Raw genomic sequence first — 24833 nt, forward strand, 5'->3', positions numbered from 1 at the left:
AGCTTGTTGTAGCCAGGGATGGAGCAGTACCGGGCGAGCACTTCCATCTGACAGAAGATGGACCTGTCTCCCAGGCAGGGCTCATCTGCAAAACAGAAGCCAGCGTTGACTGCAAACCTAGGGAAGAGGACCTGGATGATGTTTTCAGATGGTGAACTTGGGCCTGTCTTCAGGAACTGCTTTGAACGGACAGCGTGAGGTGCTTCATGCCCTACAGAACTCGCCACCCTTTCAGAAATAACCCCGGCTGGAACCAAAGCCATGGGCCTCACTCAGAGAACGCCGACTGCGGCGCTCACCAGCAGCAAGAAGCTCGGCAAGGGCGACTCAGGCTTGCAGGGTTCCCCCCGCAACAACTCTCCGTGTTCACCTCCCACAGCTCCCACACACCAAGTTCTACCCACCCCAAACCACCTCCATTTCTAGCCCCAGGACCTGACCCATCACCAGCATTAGAAACAACTGAATCTGCCCTTGCAGAAATTACACCCCAAGCAGCATCTCTCCAAGATGCCCTTTACACAATGCCTTAAAATAAAATGGCACAGCTGGACTCGGCTCCACCGAGGCACGTGGTGGAAGAACTGGCGACTCTTCTGCCTTAAGCAGGCAAATATTTTTTTCACGAAATCAAAGAGAAATGCCAACATGCCACAGAAAACAGCAGAAATCGCACCGACTGCAGCTAACGCTCACGACAACTCCAGTAAGATTAAATCCTCAGCTCAGCTCCCACTCTAGGTTTGCCACAGCACAGACAGAGATACCAGGGGCCCAGAGCTGACTTTTTTTAACAGAATTGTTTCCTGCTCTGAGGCCTTTCGCTGGTAGAAGCCAAGTCAGAGCAAAAGCAGACGCCTTTACTGGATTTGTGCGAAGCAATTAGATTCACTCTGTGGTAGAACATGCTGCGTCTTCTAACAACTCTGATTGTATTTCTTCTACCAGCTAGTGATCAGAGTGTTAGTGCTACCACAAGGGATTTAAAAAATAAACCCCAATCTTACAGAGTCACCCAAAAGAGGAAAAGCTGAGCTGCCCTAAAAAGCTTAAAAATCTGATCAAAAAATTCCACGAGAACAATGGAACGAGATTCCCAGGAACCTTATCAATTCTCCACGAGTCAATTTTTACAGTGTTCTTTTTTTTCTTTCCTCAGCTGGCCGGCTAGTAAAACTTACCCTGGCCTTTAGAGGTAGAGCAGGGTTTACTTGGGATTGACCTTCTCCTCTAGCACAACTGCTTGCAAATGCAGCTGAGGCACTGTGCTCTCCAGGCAGGCTGCTCAGAGACACGAGCTGTCACCCTCCCCTCCCCTCAGACCGGTTCAAATGTTTTCTTACCGTTACAGGGAGCGAGTTTACAAACCCTCACGGATTCTGGCTTTTCTCCGTCGCACCTGTCGCCAGCCCGGCACATGATCTGCCGCGTCTCGGTGCCCTCCCCGCAGCTCACGGAGCACTGTGGAACAGACCCGAGACAGTTCAGGACGTTCAGCTTTCACAGCAAGGTGCAAAAATTGATGTGGCTAAAATACACCAAGGTTGGCTTTCAGGTCGGGCTGGACGTTCCAGCAATTTGTTTTCAAAGTTGGCTTTGGTGAAGGCTGATGTTGGGGAGAAATACACAGAGGAGGATGGTTTTAGCTTAGTTCTTGCTTTCTGCAATGTAATGTTTACTAGTAGAGCACATTATGAATTTTCAGGCTAATTCCTCCCTTAGCCAATGCCAGATCTTGACACTGTAATGTCAAGAGAATGCAAAAGGTGCAGAAAACCCAGTTAGGTGCAGGGCTCAGCTGTTCGTCCCCAGGTCACCATAACAGTATCAACACTCGCAGAAACTCTGTGCGTCCAAGCCAGCCCAAGCTGGTAACAACCCCTAGAGTCACAGAACGCTTTGGTTTGGAAGGGAGCTTCAAAGATCATCTAAGTTTTACCCCCCTGCCATGGGCAGGGACACCTTCCCCTAGACCACGTTATGCTCTCCTCAGAAGCAGGAAGGGAAAAGTTGGAAATCTGAAGGAAAAACCAAAAAAGCAGAATTTCAACATTTGTTTTGTGGGGTTGCATCTCTGACACTGCGAGTATTTTCCCTGCTGCTTTCTGGAGGAGTCTGGAGAGCTACAGAAGCAGGAAGGCATCACCTGCTGCACATTCTCAGGTTTTGGAAAACTGCCCGGTGCGGCCTGGAGCTTTCACCTTGGCCACCGGCTGAAAAGGACCACCACCTCCCGGCCGCTCCTTGCCCACCTCAGACCACGGTCCTGCCTTCCACTGCGCTGGGCACGGGACGCGGTTGCAGGGCCGGCGGCTCTCGGGGCGATCCCCGCTGCAGTACTTGAAGTGGACGGAGCGGTTGGCGCCATCGTGGAGGGGCTGGACGCAGCGCACGGTGCGGAGCTGGTAGCCCGTACTCCCGCAGGTTTTGGTGCAGTATTCCCACTCCTCTGCCGCCCAGCTGGGAAGGAGAAAGGAGTAAGACACCGTCACAACTTTTCCCTGCTGTCCATACTGCTGCCAGGTCAGGCAGTCCTTCACATACAAGATTTCTGTGATGAAACCGCTCGAGAGGATGCGTAACCAGGCACAAACCCCAGCCATGACACAGGCACTCCATCCTACCCAAACTTGCTGCAGGTTTACTCATCGTTTCCACCTTGGTGCGAGCCGTACTTACAGCGGCTGCGTGCACTCCTGGAGGTTGCACATCCTGCGAATGGGCTTGGGCTTTTTGCTGGCTTCACAGAAGCTGCGATGAACCATCTTGTTATCGCTTTTCCGGCGGCACCCGTACTTGGTGTACTGGAACCCTGGCGAGCATTTCAGAAAAAAAAGGGAAAAGGGGGCCTCGGTAGAACTTCTGGTTAAAAAGCAAGTTTTACAGACTACAAAATTTTTGCACGACACCTATTAAACACGCTCTCAGTTTGTTCAGTTGTCACCCAAACCACAGCACAGACAGGGGAGGAATTGCACGTACCAGACGTAACGTGAATGCTCAGTAGCATCAGTCTCTGAGCCTGCTCAGGATGCTCAGTAGCATCTGTCTGAGTCCAAACTGGCTTTGGGTACTGTATTTAAACACCTAAAAAAGGACTTTTTCTTCCAAGGCTCAAAGCGTGACACTTGGGAATAATCAGGCACTTGAGATATTTTAAGCTTGGGAACCCGGAATAACAAACTGCTTTTAAAAAAGGAAGGCCAAGATTTCTAAAGCCTTCACTTGGCTGCTGTTCACTTCTCCCCTTAGGTTAGTTCATCAAATTATTCCTAGAAGGTGCCACATCATCCATTTACCTCCACCGCAGGGTTTGGAGCACTGCGACCAGCTCTTCAATGCCCACTCGAACGTGTCCACTTCTTCCTGCAGGACGTTGTTGCTGTTTATCGTCGGTACCGAGTCCTCGTGAATGATGTATTTGTAAGTCAGGCTGGATCTCGTGTCGTTCTCCCGAGGAATGATCTACGAACAATCACGTGGTAAGCAGGCGTACAAAACCAGAGCTATCATTTATTCCTTCGCAAAATAAAGAAACCAAAGCCCAGCTTTTAGGGGAAAACAAGGACACTGCTAGTTAACAACCTGGGGGGAAAAAAAAAAAATAGTCTTCCTAGTTAGAACTAAGGATAGCAAGATCAGCACCGAGCCAGTCAAAACCAGAGACACGTCTAGGCTAGATTCGAAGCCGGCCAGGTCACGAGCTCCACGCTGGCCGTGCGTGTCTACCACAAGACAAGGCCATCGCACCGCTCCTGCGCGAGGCGTAACCCACCAGCACAACCACGGCGTCGTGCAAGGGCCCGTCCGTGTGTAGGGTTTCAATGTCGTCTTCTATGCTGTACTCCCACTCCACGCCCAGGTCGATGAACGATCGGGATCTGGCCTCCTCCCCTTTGCCATTCAGAATGTAGTGTCCTGTAGCCTGGTTCTTAATCGCTGAAAGGTTCACAAACAGCGTCATTTGCACCCCGGCGGCAGCTCGCCTGGAACTCGACGGCAGATGCCTCAGAAGGGCCCTTGGCCAAATGACCCAACCCCACTTCTTTCACCATGTTTGAGCTTCTTTACGCACGCACCGCGCGCTAACATCTCGGGGAAACAACTTGGCTTTGGGGCCCTGCACCGCATCTTAAAAGTCACGTAGCCGGGGGATTATAATCATTATGCTTCAATCAGAAACAAATACAACAGAAATTCGAAAGCTAGACTCTCAGTTTTTCATTTGTACAGCTTTTTCAAATGCACCGAGCAACATAATAAAGCCCCCTCTGCATTAATTGTACAGGTTCCTGTTCCTGCCACCCACGGCAGGAGCTCCGAGGTCCCTGGCGAGCAGCTTCCTGGGGCCACTTGCTGCCAGGGCAAAGCTTCTCGCAGAGTTACTGCCAGAGGAACTTTGCTTGCTCCAAAATGAAGCCCTTGGACCTCAAAAGCCAGGACATTATCATAGTCGAAACAATTTTTTTCATTTAAATTATTTCCTGTTCCTACTTCTTTTTAGGAACTAATCCAACTCTGCCTCAAGGGTTTGCAACTCAAACGCTGCCTGAGCACATGAAGAGTTGATTAATGGGCTGTTAAAACCCACGGACGATCTCACCCTTCTCCCATGAGCTAAAAATCCCTTCAGCATTAGAAAGTATTTAGCAGTAGGATACAAGTTGATGGACAACACTGCGAACTGTCTGCCGTGACAAAAATCTGAAATGAAACGGACTGAAAATAGATCGCAGGTTCCCCAGTCTTCTTGCTGCTAAAATAGTTGTTGCTTACAACCTGCAGCAAACAGGAAGAATTAAAGTCACCAAATCTGATTCACGTGACACAAGACACAGTTATTGCCCTGGCAGCGCGCGGTTCAAGGTGAGCACCGACATCCTTGTGTTAGTCAACATGCAAACTGGGATCAGTTTAACAATATTTTTTAACAATTCCAACGGGCACCACATGTTTCTTTGCTGAGCTTACGCTCTAAGACTCAGTCCTGAACATGCAATTTTCAATGCAAATGTTTACCCGGAACATCTGAACATGGTTATCTCATGTCTTGGGTTCTTCCCCGTGCTTTTCATCGTGCCTCAAAGCCAAACCCGGGGAGAGAAACACTTACCAAGAAAGTGAGGAGAAGCCTCGTCTTCTTGGATAAACACATGTCGAGCACCGGGAGGGATATCAAACATCTTAAGGTACCCTTTGGCATGCGCAGCGGTCAGTGGAGAGAGCAGAGATGGAAAGAAAACGTAACAGCCATGGTTAGGAGGGCGCTACACGGTCCTGGTTCTCCTTGCAGAAGAGGGCATCCAGCATCAACGGAGCAGCAGCGCCAGAAAGAAACGGAGCAAATAGGTTTGGAACCGATTTGACGGGACCCTCCGTGTGGTTTTCCTCTTGTCAGCGAGAGAAGAGAAGAGAAACCGGTTGCAAAGCTATTTGTCACCTGACGAGCTACACTGCTACAGGCCATATCCATTGACCCTTCAGGCAAAAATATGCTTCCTATGCTCCTCAGCACAGGTTCTTTTTTCCAAATCACTCCTCAGCCTGGCTGTTAGATTTGAGTTTACTCGCTGCCATGTTAGACATGCGTGTCTTAAGCGTGCCTGCTGACTCCTGAGACATCCAAGAGTTCAGAAAGGTGGGCGCAGCACCGAGCGCCTCATCGCTACAAAAGGCTGCTCTGCATGGAGGTCAGCCCAAACTACCTTCAAATCAAAGGTAAAACGCAGCAATTAAATTGCTACTGCTGAAGTGATGGAGCCAAATTCAGCGCTCTACAGCTAAAAGTAAAAAGCTGAGCCCTCCAAAAAACCCCAAAGACTTGAAATTTCGATTACTTACTGGTTCAAAACACAGGTCATTAGTATAACACAAAGTAAGTCTTGTCATTAAGAAGGCTAAAATTCCTCCTAAGGACCTGTCAACAGCTACTTTGATATGAGGAACACTGTAAGCACTCCAAGTGCATGGTATTTTCATATTTCAATTATTTTCTCTGTAACAACTGCAGATTTAATTATGATAAATTTCTGCAGATCTCTTTTTGCAGAGCTGAGTAAGCTTCTGTTTCACACTTCCCCTATACTCCAATCCTGCTACAGAAGCAGCGTAGACGTGACAAGAAATTCCCTATTTGTGCACTGCCAACATAAGATGCGGTGTCTCACTGATTTCCTTTCGCATCAGGGACTCTGGCGCAAAGGAACGCACTGTGAGTTTGGCACGCACCTGACGTACAACAGCTCTTTGGAAAAATCGAAGTGAAGAAAACAGAAGAGCAAGGCACGTGTAAACTCATGGTCCTGGCTGAGTAGTGACTGCACAAAGGGCATTTTCCAATCTTGTCATCGATTGTCTCCTGAGCATAGGAAACATATTTTGCCTGCTGTGGCGTTAGCTATCGATGTCTGAACAGAGAGAGCTCTCAAGCTGCCATGGATGCCTCTCTTCCTGCAAGCACCCGAGACTTACCCAGCGTGTTTTTAGACTCCTTTGTTTCAGAAAGGGAAATATTGCGAGCTCCCTTGGGCAACGTAAACGCTCCTCTTGTCTTCCCTTCAATAGAACGTCTGTAATTAGTGCTACGGGAGCCAGGTCTTGTTATTTCATTGACTATGTTTGTCAGCCAGATGGTCTTTATGAGGGTAAATACGCGTTCAAAGGCACGCGGAGCAGGAGACACATCTAGCGCGTGTTAATAGTCAATGAAAGTCAGACCAGTGAAAATTCAGGGAGGTGGTTTTAAGTTGGATACTTGCAGATTTCATTTTCCAGAAACTTGAATTCTTTTTGGCACCTCTTGCTTACATGCTTTCCTGTTGGAAGAGGTCAATTAGTCTTTTTTAACGACTAGATTGCCAAAGTGACGGTAAAAGGACAAACATTTCATCCACACTTCTATCCCTTCCCTCAGTACTGGAAAGCCTTAAACGACCAAATAGTCACAGCAAAATGCTCAAGATGATACCGCCCCAGCTTAATGAGTAACGGGCACGATGGAAATTATCTGAAGAAATCCACGGAGCGAGCAGAATGTTACCGTATATCTCACTGGATCTCAGTCACCCGACTTGAAGGGGATGAGAAATGAGGATTCCTGTCAAAACATTTTTATCTTTGGTTCAGAATTGAGCCCGATTTATACTTCATCTGTTTACTTGACTAAAGGGCTGTAATTTGGGAGAAAGGCATTGTAGAAAACAATTTGACATGAGGATCCACACGGTCATCTTATATGCTCAGAAATTCAGACTTTCATTTAAAAGTCTGGAGTTGAGGTTTGAGAGGAAACACCCGTGAAAAGCTGAACCTTTAAAAGGAGGAAAAAAGGTTCCTTTAGTCCTCCTAGAAATACGGTTATGCTACACCTAGTGCCAGGCAGAGTATCTCAATTCCTTCTGCACTTCACCAGGAGAACAGTTGGTTTCTCTTTAGCAAAAACGTGCATCCTCCCTTATCACAAACACTGGCTGCCTGGGCTCCACCATTTACAAAGACCCAAATGTGCTCTGCCCGGTGAGGATTTCCCGACACGCTCAGCTGATGAAGCTTTCTTCTAAGAGGTCCTTCAAAGGGCAGAAAGAGTTTTAAAGACGTCAATTCTTTATCAGGGACTAAACTCTTTTTGCACATCAGCTCACAATTTGTGTTATGCTGCCTTAGAACGGGCTCGATTTCAAACCAGGCTACAAAAGTGTGACCGAAACCCCCGAGATGACACAAACTATCTCCAGGTGCATGGAAATGTTGTTCCTACCAAGTTTTTTGGGAGTGCGGGTGAAGGTTCCCTTCACAGTTCGGCAATGAGAGTTGTCCCCGCCGCAGACGCCACACTTGTCTTCAACCTTATTGGAGCCAATTTCCTTGTCGCAACCCACTTTCTGCAGAAGGAAGAAGAAAAAAGAAACAAAAAAATCATGTGAAAAGAGAGGGCTTTGTCAATGTTGAGTTATGGTGGGAGGCCCTTCCAAAACACAGAGGGAGTCACCACCCAGCACGGATCTATTTGATTTAAACACAACTGTGGTTTTCACGTGAAAAACAGGAAGGGATTCTTGCTTTATGTACCCTGTGCTTCACGGCTAAGATGGGAAAAACAGAAAGAGAGACACAATTCTTTTCAGACGTGAAACTAAGGGCAAAACCAGCAAACGAAGAGATCGGTGGAAGAGGAGCGCTCCTGCGGAACAGATCCAGTGCTGCTCCTCTTGGGTAACGTCAATCTATTTAAATCCTGCAGGAGTCCTTCTAGGAACATGACGCTGCAAATACTGTACTGAGAAGCATCTGCGTCGTCGATGGAGTTGTTCTGACCGATGGCCAGCCCGTGTAACACGGCGCAGGTCTCACGCCCTCTCTTCTCCGGGGAAGCCCTCACTCACCACGCACTCCCCACGAACACAGATGCTGTAGGGATCTTTGTAGGAGCAGCGAGTCCCATCGTGCGCCAGCTGCTTCATAGAAGCAACGTCTCCCGTTTCTTTGGACTGGCAGTACAGGTGACATCTCTTCTGAGCTGTGTAGCAAGGGAAGAGAAGTAACCGGGTGAATTAACAGCAAGCCAGACGCGCTTCGGGGAAACATCCCGCTAAAGGAATGAAGAGAATACAACAGGGATAGGACCTTTACCAGACAGTTGTGGGGGGGGAAAAGCAATTAATTTGCTCTTCTGTGATTTACAGGCAGGTCACCGAACAGGTGCAAAGCAGAGAGCATCTGGATCTCGAACTGCCTTTATTATTTTCTGAAAAGACCAGCTGAACACGTATCTCCCGGTTCCTGCCTGAAGCTCTAGGAGATTCCAGGATCGCCGGGTAAGAAAGGTGAAAAGCAGAACTCACCGTCCGGGTGCTCGTAGGGCAGCCAGTGGTGTTTGCTGTTCTGATACTCAACGTGGGAATTGCGTTGCTGACACTGCTGAGCCCTGAAGTCCTCAAAATGCTTCGGACACTCCTCTGTGTTGCAGAGCTGGAACTCAAAATTGACACCAGCGCAATCCTCACCTCCGTTAATGGGCCTGGGAAGAGAAAACACGCAAGAGATTGTAAAAACCTGTGGGCATTATAGCTCTGGGGTTTTTCTTCTGTTTTCAGTGAGATTTCACACTCTTTGAAGGGACAAGTTTGCACACAAGGCGCAAGAGCTAAATCCTTGGGACGGTCTTTCCCAGGCTTTCCTCTGGAAATCATTGGTTTTACCAAAAAAAACCCCTGGCTCCCTGCACAAAGCCACATGTCATAGAACCATAGAACAATTCGGGTTGGAAAAGACCCTTGGGATCATCAAGTCCAACCAAGTTCACCCCTAAACCGTATCACCCAACACCCCATCTAAACTACACTTGAACACATCCAGGGGTGGCGACTCAACCCCCTCCCCAGGCAGTCTGTTCCAGGGTCTGACCACTCTTTCTTCCTAATGTCCAGTCTAAACTTGCCCTGTTGCAACTTGAAACCCTTCCCCCTGGTTCTGTCCCTCATTCCCTGTGAGAAGAGACCAGCACCAACCTCTCTACAATGTCCTTTCAAGTAACTGAAAAATTGAAAATCGTCACGGGGCTTGCGGAGAAGGTGAATTTTGGCAGCCTCCATTCAAACCGTACACACCTTCTCAAGCCCCAGGTGCCTGGAACCACCAGAATACCTACATTGGGTTGTTGCACTGGCGCGTTCGAAAGCGAACTCCGGTCCCACAGCTCCTGGAGCAGGAGCCGAATTTCGTCCAGGGTCCCCAGTTGCCATCCTGCTTCAGCTGGTGAGCGTTCTTCCACATGCAGTGACCTTTATAGCACCACTGACAGAGATTGGGCAAGGGAAACCCATGAGAGGAGGAACAAAATTTTCAGGTTCTAAATATTAGCAGGATAGAGTTTTTGCTGAGGATTAGTTGGGTTTTTTTCTCCTCTTGTTCTTCCTCATACTGTCCAAATATCACACTGCTGGAAAGAGGCTGGGACAGAGGGCTTCTCACTGGGCAGGGTGGTGTTCTGCTGCTGGCTAGGGCATACTCAGGTGGTGTAAGTGGCTCTCCTGTATCTCAAAATACATGGGATTTGCTGAACAAACATTTATTTGAGTGTAATTTTAAAATTCAAAATGAACTTGCAGCAAAACGCCCACTAAAAGGGGTTATTAAAAGGCAAAAATAAAGAGCTAAGCCAAAGCCTACACAAACAGGATGTCTGGACCACAAGCACTAAGAAGTGATCCTACAGTACGGGCATTTTCTGCCTAGAGACACTTCGTGGACACTTTGCAGATGAGACAAGAGCCCAAGAAACCTAACACTAAGGCCACGGAAGAAGCTGAGAACGGGTCACCCCTCAGCTGGGGTTTCTGTGTCCAAAATGTACTTTGTCCTACGGCAAACCCTGCACAGCTCACAGCACACCACGTGGGGAAAGCACAGCGCCCTCTTCTCCCGTCCTCCGGCTCTGCCCAGGGGATGCCAAGGGGCAATTCCCCATCTGCCTCTGTGCCCTTCAGCCCAACTGTCGGGTTTGGGTTTCGGGGTTTTTTTCTGCAGGAACACAGTGAAAACACAATACTCACTTTTCCAGGGGCACATTCTGTCCCATCGAGCGGAGGTCCCTTCTTAGTCTTGCAGAAATAGGGGTTATCCGGATGGCTACACCACAGCTGCTTGCATGGGTCAAAGGTTCGGAACTGAAATGCAAAACATGGGTGAGATGAAACTCAACACTAAACCATTAATGTTTTTCAGATAAGGATTCAAGCCACCCAGTCAATTCATCTCACACACATGTACCAGGAAGACAGAAAAGGGCACCCCTCAGCCCTGAGCTGGGGAGAAAAAGAAAGGAGACATCCAAAAGTGAGAGGAAAAGGTTTTCTTTTCCCTTGGGAGCATACCACGAGTCTGTGTCACGTGGACCATGCTCCCATCCTCTTGACCGCTAACCCAAATTACCCAGCTCACTGGGTTTCACCCATAAACCTCTCTCTCCTTTTTATAGATCTGTTTATCCACTCTTCATGAGAAAAGGCGCATATTGCAGTTCTTTAAGAAGGTCAGACACCAAGGTGGTGAACGAACATTTGTCTTTGCCGCGACTGCCTGGCACGTACCGCTGTGCACATTTTATAGCCAACACCAAAATCGAAGCGGCACTGCTCGTCCATGGAGTAATTGATGCCTGGCAGCTCAGGAAGCTTGGGCCAATCGTGTTCGAAAGGGTCGTCCAGAAGACAGTCGTAAGAGCTGGGGAAAGACAGGCAGAATAAAGAAAACTCACGAGGAGACACAGCGATACACCAGCACCAAAGGTCTCAAAGTCCTTCCACCGCCTCTTGGCTTGGGGTAAAGCCCGGAGGGACACCGTTCCCGGGCTAGAGCTTTTCTCATACAGATTTGGAGGGGAAAAGAGTATGGCAAAACAATGGTGAAAAAGGCAAACTATCTGCCTTGCCAGAGGAGGCCGGGCATGGAGACAGCGGTGTCTTGCTGCTGTGGCACCAACCACGAAGCAGCCTTCTGGATTGCCTCGGAAAGCTGAGCCCCTTCCCGCAGGACCCCAGCCCTCAGCACCCTCTGCGCTCCTAAGAAGGGCTTCCACAGCCAGGGGTCCCCTCTACGACACTTGTCCCTGCTCCTTCAGGCTGGGATTGCCTCTCCTCCCTCTCCCCTCTCCTCCGTCCCCATCCCTTCAGCAAAATAGGTCCTCACTGTATGTATCGCTTGAGTTCCTGGCCGCTGCACCTGGACCAGTGGTAGCGGTGGAAGGCAGCCTGCACCAAGGGAGCCATCACGCTCCCCATCGCCGTCTCGTCCCCGCATCTGTTCCCCTGCCCGTCGTGCTCCATTCCCAGCCTGGAACACAGAACCAGCGTCAGAGCCTGGCACTTTCTGCTCTTCAACAGGTAAAACAACAGTGAAGGAAAGGGCTTTCTCATGTTTCACATGTAATGACACAAAATGGAATTGTTCTTGGCATTTTAGGGACATCCCCTGCACTTCAAACTGATCTTCTCAGACATCAAAATATAAGGACTCTGAATACTCTTCCAGTTATTCTTCCTTTCATTTGTTAATACAAACAAAGAACTAACTAGATGATGATGGCATCTTACACTTTGGCTAAAGGAAAATAATTCTGCTGATGAGGGAGCAGTTCATTCAGACATCGAATTGCCCATCGCTATTAATTCATTCATCCAAAGCACCTGTTTAAACGCTGAGTGACCATGCTGCATCTCCGAAATCGCCTGTACTACTTCAAGAAGACAAACACCAGCCCCTCAGTGCCTGCTCTTAATCCCCACATACAGCTGGCAGAGACCTGGGCTTCACCAGCGACTCCCAACCTGACCCGTTATCCTTCTTGAAGAGGTGCCAGATCTACTGAATCAGCTCTTTCAGTCCACGAGGAGAAAGAAATTCAGGATGCTTGACAAATTACTGTCTCCACTGCCTGGCCCTTCCAGATTTCTTACTGTTTCTCAGCCGAGAGGGAAAAACAGTTGCCCCCCTCTCTTCCCCTTCCTTGCTTTCCCCACTTACCGCTTCACTGCCTTGCAAGGGGATGGAAACCAAGCCAGGAGAGCTTCACACACTGTTATGGTTAAACCAGAGGAGGCGAGCAGGAGACGCAGCACCATATTTTGTTGGGAACGTAATTGTAAAAGGGAGACTTACACGTGACCGGTTTCGTGAGCAACGACAAAAGCCGAGGAGAACCCATCCTCGTGGTTGAGCGTGCAGCTCCGGACCGGGTGACACATGCCAGTGACAGGAGCATAACCTAGTGAGAGAAATCATGTGGCATTCTTTTACCAGTTAGGCGGATTTTAAACCAGACTCCCCAACAAACTTAGTACCTGAGAAGAACCCAGGATTATTTTCTTCGGGTTGTCAATTTGCTCTCGTCTTTGCAATCCGTTTGCTGCCAAACAGAGTAAATAGCTCTGACAGACTGGGATTGATTCCACTGACATCTGCGTTACTGCAGAGGCTGAAAACTACACTTTGATCGCTGAAAAGGCACAAAATTCCTGTTCAATTAAAAGGCAGAGCCACAGGCTGGCGCTTTTGGCCTGCGTTCATATCAGTACCTTCACCTACGTACTGCCCGCTGCTTCTTGCACGTCTTTTGCTCAGTAAAAGCTAAAGTCTTTCTGGAGACGGGGAAGCTGGCCCGAAAGGGGCTCCATCAGACTCTCCTTTATATGCGCTGACATCAATCACACTTTGAGGATTTACTTCCCATTATTTTTAGCATCCGGAGTCATAAAGATTAACACATGTATCACAGGAGCTGGCACAGTCTCCCTAAGAAGGAATCTGCAGAGAATGATGCAGTCAAGTAAAAGAGAATTTGAACGCAAAGGAGTCCCCGCACAAACCTGGTGTTTGAAGAAAATAAATAGCTCTTCGCTTACATCTCTCCAGTAAGAAACAGAATCTGCTACAGTCACACAGAAATGGCAAGGGCTACCACAGCAAGGTCTACTTGCTGTTTTAAAAGTGTGTAAAATGAACAGGAGGAAGCAATTTCTCTCCACAACCGAGCGACACTTGTTTCCATCATGGGCCTCTTCCAAAGCCAGACGAGGGGACGTGAGATGACGAGTGTTTGTGCCTTCCCTAACAGGACCAGGTTTCAGCACCTCTTTCAGACGGAACCCTTCCCTAAGCATTTCTTGAGGGATCACAATGCAACTCTCCCAAATGTCCTCTTTTCTGGCAGACGCCAGCCAAGGAACACTGAGTGCAGACAGTTTCGCTCTGGCTCGGCTGCATTACCTTGCATACCAGCGGGCCCAAAATCTTGCCTGGTTAAGAAGATGGCATGATCGTGGTGCTCGGAGTGGTTGGGGTCCGACTTCTGCTGCTGATACGCCCAGCGGCAAACGTTCTCCAAGCTTCGCGAGGGATTCCCCCTTTCGATCAGGCTAATGGACTGAAAGAGCAACAGGTTAGACCCAGGAACTCCGAAAAACAGGAGGAAATTCAGACAAGATTTGATTTCTTTGGGGCACCAACCAGGTCCCCATTTCCCTCTTCCTAAAACCCTACCACTCTAAGTTAGGACAGCCTTCTTTGCTAGGAGAAAAAGAACTGTGCTTGTTAACAGCAACCACACACGTGCAACAGTACATCTTCAGGGTTTTTTGGAAGACAGCGTACCCGTCACTTAGGAAAATAACTGCCTTTGTGTGTATAGCCCGTAACGTGCGTGGAGGAGCACACAACTCCAAGTCAGGACTGACTAAGGGCATTTTCATTTCTTTGGCTGGAACTCGCTGACATTCGGGACTGCCAGAGGACATCGTGACTCCGTTGAGACGACCAAGGGTGTCACCCGTGTGAAGGAAGAGACTAATAAAACCACACCAGACAACGCCAGTAAATGTGTACTGATGGGGGTAGATTAAATATATCCTCATCTGCTGATGAGGACAGATTAAAGATAGACAGATGGTTCTGTGAGACTTTTGCTACAGCGTGTGTCTACAGGCTCAGTAAATTTAACCGGATAAATGTGAAACTGGTCTTCTGACTTGCCTGAATTCAGTGCCCGAGCTAAATCGAACAGCCGGGATTTTCATCAAACCCTACGCAGCGTTACTGCTTTCCTCTCATCCTTCACAATTTAACAAACAGTTGTTTCAAAGCTCTTAAGTGTCTTTTAGGCTATAGCTACATGAGCAGACTGTCTGGAGACAAGCTGTCGTGGCCAACCAAGACAATCGCTTCTGCTACACTGATTTAATTCCCAGAGGACTCAAAAGGGCAAGAATCAGGGCTGCAAACACGAACGAGTGGAGCCAGCCCTGTGGTTGTGTCCCAGAAGGGACACTCATGGTCAGGCTCAGGAACGGGGCAGGCACAAGCACTCACCAAGCAGGGACAACTGGCTGCTCGGCATGTTTCTCATACAGGGACTATAATTACCAAGAAGATGAAGGCACAGAACTGGTTCCGAGGCTCTCTTACCTTCGCATACCCCAACATGATCATTCGGACCAGCACCACGTTGATGTGAACGCCCAGGGATTCATCATGGTAAATCTCATTCACCTAAAGTGGAAAAAAACCCAAACAACACCAGGAAAAATTAATATTCAAGTTTGGTGAGAGACATAAAAGCAGATAGAGTTGGCTTTCACAACAGATAAACCCGGGCAGCGACTCTGCTCTGCCATCTGGCTGCTGTGACTGTGGAGGAATTCCAGGTTCTCTTTTCTATTTGCTTCACCAAGCCCGTGTCACATCACACTCAGGTCCAACACGCAGAAGGAGTATTTTAGTGGGGAGACGTAGCGAGCATATTTTTGCTCATTTTGTAAAAGATTCTGCTGCCAGTAGCTCTCACTCAAGGAAACGTGCCCTTAACGTCCGCGTAGGTTTGTCCACACAAAACACCTAAACCCATTTTTGCACTCTGAAGCTCTGGGCTGGGAGGGCAGAATATTTAGGCAACGACAGGAACGACGAGGTGCCGTTTCTGCACACACGGAGGCACGCATTTCGAGACATGAAAAGTACTCTCGATTCTACATCAGTCTTATAATTAATGGGCAAAGTGTTTCCAAACCCCAGAAAAGCCTTGGAAATTTTCATAAGAAAAGTTTTCAAGTCAACAGCGTTGCCAGAGACACCTTACAGGGTAAGGATATCTCCACCTCACTTCTACAATAAGCAGGTAATTAGAAATAAAGTCTGATTAGTGCTCAAAAGGAAGGAAAGACTGCATATCCTTCATCACACACACGTAGGGGGGCTCAGAGAACCTCTCCAGCACAGGAGAAGCTTCTGTCCCATAAGAAAATCATAGAATTGTGGAATTGTCAGCGTTGGACGGGACCTTAAAGATCCCAGAGGTATGGCTGCAGTTCCACTGCTCGCTGCACAACCCCAACACCTCACGCTGATTTTTGTTTTGAAGAACTACTTTTTTTGGAAGCAACTAACACTGCTGCCCTACTTTTCAGAAATGAGTTAGAATTATGTGGCCACTTCCCTGCTAAAAAGGGTATTTGTGGAAGTGAAGTTAAATAAAACCTCAGAGTTTTGCAGATGGGTCAAAAATTGTTCTTCTTGAGGACTGTCCTTGTGTCTGGGAAGGGGAGAAATGTCCTGCCACCAGAGCATAAATTAGGGGGCTAGAACACCTGCAAATCATCAATGAAGTTACTCATTCCCTAAAAACAAAATAAATGTTACCTTAAGGGTAACTGGTGAAAACTAAATAGCACTGTTCAGAGGCTGGTATATTGGAGCAGGGTTTTGAGTTGGGTTTCTTTCAGCCAAGCTAAAGAGAAATTCCTCCTTGTCCCCAGGAAAAAAAAGGTCATTCCGAGCTGTCCAGACTGTGGGACCTGCCACAACGGTTTTAGCCCATGGTTTTTAAAAATGCAAGCCCTTTTAGGACCAGCTGAGAACAGATGGTCAGCAGGACAGTTTGAACGAGCACGTAACTTGGACTGTCGGTCTCGTGGAGCAATTACCCCAAAGTTCAATTAGTCATCTCCTATTTTCTCCCCACTAACGCCACGGCATGGCTCCCACCACGGGGAGCGACTCTCCTAGAGACAAAACAGATCCTGGAACTGACCTAAAGACTTAAGTCTTCTTCAAGATTTCTCCTCAACCCCGTATTTCCCACCATTCTTTTGGAGGCCTCAGGATTCCCACGAGGAGCAAGTTCGTATATAAAATATTTTCTAACCCCTTAAGCCACACTATGATAAAGCAACTCTGCAAGTTCCCATTCCTTTGCAGTTTCTATATAAATATGAATATTGCCACACCAACTCAGGAGGAGACAATGCGAGAAGGTTTGCTTTGTTTCAGAAAGCTGTTACGTATTTAGAAGACCTTTGGGCTCTGCATGTTTACTCTCGAATCAGTTTTCCTTCAGAATTATGTTGCGGGAGAAGCTGGGAATTATTAGAAACCTATCAAGTCTACATTTTTTCCCCACTGTTTTTCAGCTATTTCCAAATTTTTGGAATTACCGTAGAACGTGCCCTAGAAAAAAGACCAATTAAAGGAACATCCTGACAAGAGAGAACCATACCCCCAGCAGACAGTATGACTCTGCTGATGTTTTTATCAAACGTGGTCTCCTAGCTAACCCTGTCTGAGATGAAAAAAGCCTTCCACGTTCCAGAACGAGCAGCGCGGCACCACCGAAGATACTCACTATGTTCATGAGGGTGAGGAGGTAGTTTTGAACGTGCTCTTTGCCGTGGAATCGGACGACGGAGTCATCCACGCCCAGCAGCACCTCAATGTTGTAGTCGTCGTCCCCCGCGTGCCGGCGGCGCCTCAGCGTTTCGTTCAGCTGCTGCTCCGCGCGGCTATACAGGGCGCTCAGGGCTCCGAGGCTGCCGAGAGGAGACTCTACAAGAAATAGGAAAACATCAACATCTCCATCAGTTCCGTTTCGGAAGCATCCTCACCTGCAGAGACACCACTTGTTCAGATACAGGATCAAAAGTGCTCACAAGTAACGTGGCCGGCCCCAGCCCTTGTCGGAACGAGCTCACATAGCAGAGCCCTGTGTTTCTCCCTCATATCACGCTAGAATTTTGGACTTGCTCCTTTTGCAATTCTTTGTTTAAAAAGTAGGCGCTGGAGTATCCTCTCCTGTGGATTATCAGGGAATATTAGAAAGGTCCCTGAAAAACACTGGAATTGGTTTCTAAGGGGATGCATTCAACAGTCTGGATCTACAACGACTCAAAAGCTCTTTGCTCCACTTCGGACAGCAAAACAGCCCCACATTCTCCCCACTGGAGCTGACGAAAGCCAAGGTTACTGAAGTACATAAAACTGGCCCTTCACAGGTTTTCAGACCAGACTCCCAGTGACCTGGATGCCATTTTGCTCGTGGAAGGGCAGCAGGACCAGGGCCAACACTGCAAAACGTGACCCGCAGCCAGCCCATAACTCGTCCTGACGCAGCCTTGGCTCCTGGCTGAAGGAGCCACCTCACAGCGGTTCCCAGCAACACGGACTGACCTCTCCCCAAATCCCACATCCTACGGGAAGGTTGTTCCCAGCTGTCTGCAGCGGGTTCAGCCGGTACTTCCCTCCTCAAACAGGCGGGTTGGCAGTTCAAAAGAGAATCTCTCTTTGTGTGTGCAGGTACAGCAAGTCTGAAAGGACGCCTTTTTTCTGCCCCTCTCCAACAGGCAGCCCCTTTGGGCACACGGAGGGTATTCGCACCATGCCAGTGTTTTCCACAGCGTGCAGTCCCAACAACAAAAGAACAAATAACCTCATTCTAGGAAGAATGCAGCGATCATTTTTGACCAAGATTCTGGGAGGAAAGGAAAAAAAAAAAAAAAAAAAAAGCAGTACTGGAAACCCTTTCAAGCATTGAGCCTCTCACTTCCCAAAACGCGACTCGCACACTTCTTGGACAGAAACTCCCCATAAGTTGACTCGCTGGTAAAACCCCAACCATTCCACTCAGCCTGGCGTGTAGCCTACGCCACAAACGTAGCGGGACTTGTGAGGATATAGAGCAGGACCCACTTCAGCTACAGTCTTCCTGGTCCTGACTGGTTTTTAATTTTGCCTGCTCTTCTTATCGCAAAATGAGAAGATGCCAACGTTCCTGCAGCCCAGTCACCCCTTTCTTTGTGCCATAGCTGAGCGTTGGGGCACTAGTGGAAATTTTAGAAGGGTTCATGGAGCCAATGAGCCTTTTCAGAGCATTTAGGTCTGTTCCAAATACCTCAATCAACCTGCAGATAGTCACCATAATTGATGACGGTTAATTCTGGCCAGTTCTAAAAAGTCTGGTCTGTGCTCTGGGGCTCCAGGGGAGGCACAGGGAAGGGGGAGCAACAGGTATCCTTTCCGAGCAGCACAGAAAGCATTCTGTTCAGCAGATGGCATTATTATCCTTATAAATACAAAATACAAGTGTCATTCAGAACCTTCCAGGCAGGTGGACACAAACACATGAGATATTTTATCTAGTCCGCTCTACAGAAGACTGTCCAAGTTTGCCTCTGCTCTATGCATCACACTGCTCCAAAAGAGACTAATTAGAAAGTCAACCATCCTTTCTCTTTGACCCTGCCTCCTGCCAAAATCACAAGTCTTCTTCAGCCCAGACTGTGCACTCGCACATCTGCACAGAGCTGCCGCCTTTCCGGGACAGACGGACATCTGCAGCGCTAGGACGTGTTGGAACCTGGGGCACAAAACACGGCTCAATCTCGAGGGATCATTAGGCAACGGCTAAAAACCACACGTGCTGTGACTCCCCCTGTGTATGACTGCAGGCTTTGCATGCAACGGACTCTAAAGAAAACTGGCATTTAGAGAAAAATGCATCATAATCTTTGCGCGTTAATCCGGAGCTTAGTTAAACCCGAGGTGCCTGAAGCTGCTCTAACTCGACCGAGCATCATCGCTGCAGGGAGCAAACCACCTGCAAATATTGAAACCCAGGGGTGGCTTCAGCATCGAGCTAAAAATTTACAGATTTGTGAGGTGAATCCCTCTGGACACCCCCTTACCTGCACTTTGGAGCTGCTGTCACCAGGTGATGGAGAAATCGATCCTTCCTAATCAAACTCCAGACACAAGCAAAAGTTGGAAAAACGACCCCCTTCTTATGAGTGGGAAGAGATCACGGCAATGCTCAGCCAAGCGAATTATGCAAATTCATCATCTGAAGACAAAGGTTCTTTGCAAGTTAAGGCACAAAGCCTGCCCGGCACCTCTGAGAGCACGGTCTGACACGGCACAGAGAGAGGCTGTCGCCCAGCGGCAATATTCTCCGTTACGCACCAAGGAAACCGGTCTGTTTGTTTGCGGATTTGTGCTAGACAGACTAATCCTTCCTAATCTCATTCTGGCATTAGCTGGTTCGTTATCTCTTCCTTTTTTGATTTTGCCAGTCACCTGCAGCTTCTCTTCTTACCTGTCGGAAGAAGGTCAGTCTGTGCTCTTTCACCAAGTGACACGGCGGTGCAAACCTTTGGGTAGGAAATCAAAACGCACGCCACTGTAGACACACACCACGTGCAGGTGGGGGCTTTTGTTTGGCTTTTTGTCAGAGCCTACTACCAAACACCACCTAGCAAAGATGAGGAGAGCAAACAATGACGACTCCAGCCCAGCTGGGGCTGCTCTGCCAAGAAAAGACGGGAGAAGTTTCGTGGCGGTAGCAAATGAAGTAGTGGAAACGGAACAAGAGACGCACCGGGAGGAAATCTCCCCGGCGTGCTGTCATCAGATTTTGCTGAAAACCACGGCTGCTAACCTCGCCTTGTGCCACCTCTGGAGATGGGGAAGCACACCAGTAGGCTTCTGGCAAGCCCAAGTATAACCCAGATGTGTGTATTCTAAAAACCGTAACTCCTGCGCAGCCCAGCAGAGCCCGCCTCCCTTCTAAACCCTTTTTCAGAAACACTAAACTTTTAACATAAACACCTATATAAAAACGGGGCATAACCATAACCATCCTAAATATATAGTTTTTTAAAAAAGATATTTTGGGTTACACTGTGTATCTTTTCTACAGTGTAACTTTAACAGAATGAAACCACAGTTTTTTCCCTACTATTAAATAAAGCCCAAGCCTAATTTAATGAATGCTGTCAACCATCAAACCTCTGTGTACCTAATGAGAACCCCAAGCATTTCTCACATGGAAGATTTCTTACGGTCTTATTTTATATTTTAAAATACATATCAAATACAAGCAAATGTGAGAATACACAGGCTCTGAGATTTACATCTGTAAGCACAGAGGAACTGGGTCTATTCTCTCTATTTCCTGCGCCAACCACTGTTGCAGAACAGCAAAAGGTTACGATGCGCTGACAAATTTAGCAGAAGCAAGCATTCAGTTGCCTAACTCAGCCTTTTCCTGAAAATCCAGCTGGCGACCGCATCTAGGGAGACTCCACAACGGGACTAATTCTAGCAGGAAATAATGAAGAAACACGCTTGGAACAAATGAAGATCCATGCATACCTTCTTAACCAGTGTGTTCACGTATGAAACACCCCCAAGGACAGTCGTGTTCTGTAGCAACTACAAAATCGCACGAGGCTATTTTTACAGAAAGGCAACCAGGCCAACTCATAATGCCACTTCTAAAGTTGCACTAAGTACCGTTGCCCAGTTTTCTGCTTGTTAACCACTGTCTGAACGCAAGTTTCTGTGATTGCTTTCTCTCCTAGCTCTGGATTTTCCTCTGAAAACCTAGGTTACCAGGGTGGAGACAAGCATTCTCAGGTCAAACACTGGTTCCAAACAGTAGCAAAAAGTTCTTACTCATTTCTCCAGGAATTTTGTATATGCAAAATTTTTTGTGGCACTGCCGGTACTGTCTAATTACGAGGAATCAGTGCTTGCAAAAGAAACCACCCAGGTCGTGAAGTGGAAAATACTGTGACGGGATGTCCTCATTCGGTTCTTGGATGTACTGAAACTTATTATGTCCTTCAAAAAAGGACATTAAGTTACGCATTCTCCCTTATCTTTTCCTGAGGAATTGCATGTCATTGCCTTTTACTCCAGAAGCATGAGAATGACTTCCTAATTATATCACAACAGTCTTTGTGGCATGAGAAGAACCTGCCCTTTACTTGAGCATCCCTGCCCTGGATCCTCCCTCCCCAAGGCAAAGACCTTCACCAGGAGTCAAAGACTGAGTTCCTCGGAGGTAGCAAAGAAAACTGGCACCACCAAGATACAAACCTTTTCTATTTAAAAAAGCCCCAAACGGTCTGAAGCGCTCTGCACTCAACTATCCACAGCGATGCGGGTTGATTTGTGATAAATCTGAAGATCTGCACACAAAATTCAGTACATTCCACACAAACCCCAGAACTCTGAAGTTCGCAATACCCCAAGTCTTTCCCTGGTGTAACTGGGCAGAGAAAACCAGTTTAGAAGCCGTGCTTCCCATGTGAGAGCTGCAGCCCCAGCTGCAGCCCTGGATCTTTTGATGTGTAATTCCTTCCAGCCCAGGAGCCATCAGAACATCCTCCTCCTTCCAGGACTGCTTTGGAATGGAATTACGTGGCTGCTGTCTGGCGCAGAGAGAACCAGAGAACCTTTTAGGTTGGGAAAGACCTTTAAGACTGAGTCCAACCACTGGAGTTGTAATACCAGGTCCATCACTAAATCACATCTCTGTTTATATTCTCGTGGGTAGGACCCTGGGAGGGAGGGCGGATGGCAGAATTACAAACACACGGGGATTAAAGGAAGGTCTGGATCTCTGTGTTGCAGGAGGATTCATTAAACACATGAACTCAATGGGGCCACAAACACAAACTTCCTCTTTGTTGTCAGACATGAAAGAGAAAAAGTCTTTCTAAGTGCTGACTGCTTCGATAAAATATTTGCTTCTCTGGTACCTCAGTAATTCCAGCTGCAGGCTAACTCTGGGAAGGACGGAAGGTTTCCTGCACTATATTTCTTGCTGGCTCTGCGGAGTCAGCTTGTCAGCTTTGCTCTGACGTAACGGGGAGGGCTCTGCCTTTCCATGCATCATCAGCAAAAATGGTTCTTAGCGCTCATTTACGTGCCGGACCGATGCCAGCAGCGCACTTACAAAGCCACGTAGAACCACCAAAGGCATCATTTTGTGTATATTCGAGTATGTTTTGAGCCAACACAGGCTAAACTTTTCCAGTGGAAACCGCTGGAATTTTACCCTCTAATTTTCTTGTCATCACTTCCCTTCCTGGCTTGAAGGTTTTCTACAAGTGCAGGTTAGGCTTGTCTGGCAGCAAACATACACAACACACAGCCAGGACTTAAATGCCATTAAGGAGACTATAGCTAAATGTGTCCAAACTCAGGCCAACTATTAACTGTTCTTTTTCCGTCCCATGACCAGAAGCTGGTAACACAAAAAGCAAGAAGGGGAACTTGAGCCAGTTCCTGAGTTCTCAGCGCCAGGGAGCAGGAGCTTGCTGGCAGGGAGCTCACAGGACACTTAGTTCTCATTGCAGCAGTCCTGCGTTGGGGTGATTCAGGGCGAAAGCACTTGGAGATTTGTCTATCGCCTGGGCCATGCTCTAGGTGTTAGAAAGCAGGTGAGAAATGTGGCCGTGAGGCTCTAACACATACAGTCATACAACCACACTGGGACAGCTAGAAAACACACACCACAGTATTTTATGTAACTGGCTGTCAAAGTCATGGAAGAAATCTGTAATCCCTTAATTTCCAAAGCCAGCGTGAATCTGGTTAACGTAAAGCAAGCAGGAGGTGTACGTCCGAGGTACATTCCCTTTCAGAGGAGGGAGCTGTTTTCAGACAAGAATGAAGCTCACGGCACAGGCCAGAGAGACGCCGAAGGATGCCTACAAGATTCTTTCTCTATAGAAATTTCTCTACAGACCTTCTTTTTATAGTCCTGACATGATAGAAACTGGTTTGGTATTTACACATGCTGGAAATTCCTTAAATATGGCTGTAAGTAAACCCAACTGCCATTGCCCAGCGGTGAGAAACACTGCAAAGATTGGAAGATTTAGGTGAAGGTTGGGGTTGGGTCTCAGGCAGCCCTTCCTCACGGAGAGGGTGCTCAGGCCCTGGGATGCACTGCCCGGAGCAGGGGGTAGTCACCGTCCCTGGAGGGGTTTAAGGAGAGGCTGGATGTGGCACTTAGTGCCCAGGTTTGCTAGAGGGCTCTCACGAATACAAGAAGTAAAAGCCTCATGGACAAACTGAGCTTGTTTTGAGCGTGTTGTCACTCTCTGCTCAAGCACTCCTGGCTCCTACTTTGACCTTCAGAAGCTCCAGAGCAGAGGAAGGACGCTCACCACAGAGAACCACAGAATGATGTCGCTTGGAAGGGACCTGAAAGATCACCTGGTTCCAACGCCCCTGCCACAGGCAGGGACACCTCCCACCAGATCAGGCTGCTCCAAGCCCTGTCCAACCTGGCCTTGAACACTTCCAGGGAGGGGGTGTCCACAACTTCTCTGGGCAACCTGGGCCAGTTTCTCACCACCCTCAGAGGAAAGAATTTCTTCCTAACGTCTCATCTAAATCTGCTCTCTCCTCATCTTTGCTGTAGCCCCCTTTAAGTACTGTAAGATCTCCCCGGAGCCTTCTCTTCTCCAGGCAACAATCCCAACTCTTTCAACCCATCCTCGTAGGGGAGGGGCTCCAGCCCTCTTTGTGGCCTCCTGTGAACCGTCTCCCACAGATCCACCCGTGCCTGTGGCCAAGAGACGAAGCGATGGAGGATACAAACTCCCAGCCTGCTTCCTGCAAAGCCCCGTGGCGTGAGGCAGCCACCGGCACTGGGCCTTGCCACCGCTAACACCAGATCAGGGCTCTGCCCTGGCTTAACACGGTGTCCAGCCTTGCCCCGGCTCATCTGCTCTTGACCTTATTTTTAGCTCAGTTTTAGCTCTAGCAAGGCATTGCCCATGGACAGCTGACTGCTGCCTACCAGCATTAATTACACTCACGATACGTTTTAACTGTTTTGAATCCGCATAGCAAATGTTTCCTTCTGCCTGCCTTTCAGGACCACTGAAAGAACGGGACCACGGTGCTGTCTGGGCATGGATTTGTCCTCTGCTTATGAAAAAGGGCTCTCCTGGCTCCCCCAGTCACCTTCCAGACAAGGGACTCCCCTCTCGAACAGCTTAGCAAGCAACTTCTGCTTCCAAACAAGGAAGCTCTGACTAAAGAAGCGACTTAGACATTAGCAAATTCTGTAACAATTAGTCCTATGAGAGCAAGGAGTTCACTTGTTTCCTTCACCAGAGACTGAGGTAGTGAATATATACGTGTGTGGATGTTTTTGCACTTGAATACCACAAGCACATTCTGTCAGAGAAGGGCCCCAATTTATTTATATACAT

The 24833-nt window shown here is 48.1% G+C and overlaps 1 protein-coding gene across 1 annotated transcript in view; it reads right to left on the reverse strand.

Annotated features, from left to right (window-relative positions):
• Positions 1 to 5: 5 nt before the first annotated feature.
• The window catches only part of ADAMTS3 (ADAM metallopeptidase with thrombospondin type 1 motif, 3), a gene marked incomplete at its 3' end in the record, with an annotated part of 61201 nt that continues 36373 nt past the window's right edge, over positions 6 to 24833 (reverse strand). Inside the window, exons 3-20 of the mRNA XM_009870340.1 lie at positions 17168 to 17367; positions 14956 to 15039; positions 13762 to 13918; positions 12655 to 12760; positions 11686 to 11829; positions 11088 to 11220; positions 10551 to 10664; positions 9647 to 9792; positions 8841 to 9016; positions 8382 to 8515; positions 7757 to 7880; positions 5114 to 5194; positions 3776 to 3939; positions 3300 to 3465; positions 2680 to 2812; positions 2253 to 2460; positions 1344 to 1461; positions 6 to 85 (exon numbers count right to left, since the gene is read on the reverse strand). Of these exons, the coding sequence (XP_009868642.1) occupies positions 6 to 85; positions 1344 to 1461; positions 2253 to 2460; positions 2680 to 2812; positions 3300 to 3465; positions 3776 to 3939; positions 5114 to 5194; positions 7757 to 7880; positions 8382 to 8515; positions 8841 to 9016; positions 9647 to 9792; positions 10551 to 10664; positions 11088 to 11220; positions 11686 to 11829; positions 12655 to 12760; positions 13762 to 13918; positions 14956 to 15039; positions 17168 to 17367 (2468 nt within the window). The remainder of the gene's footprint in view (positions 86 to 1343; positions 1462 to 2252; positions 2461 to 2679; positions 2813 to 3299; positions 3466 to 3775; positions 3940 to 5113; positions 5195 to 7756; positions 7881 to 8381; positions 8516 to 8840; positions 9017 to 9646; positions 9793 to 10550; positions 10665 to 11087; positions 11221 to 11685; positions 11830 to 12654; positions 12761 to 13761; positions 13919 to 14955; positions 15040 to 17167; positions 17368 to 24833) is intronic.

Source organism: Apaloderma vittatum, unplaced genomic scaffold, assembly GCF_000703405.1.
Source record: "Apaloderma vittatum isolate BGI_N311 unplaced genomic scaffold, ASM70340v1 scaffold7435, whole genome shotgun sequence".
Lineage (NCBI taxonomy): Eukaryota > Metazoa > Chordata > Aves > Trogoniformes > Trogonidae > Apaloderma > Apaloderma vittatum.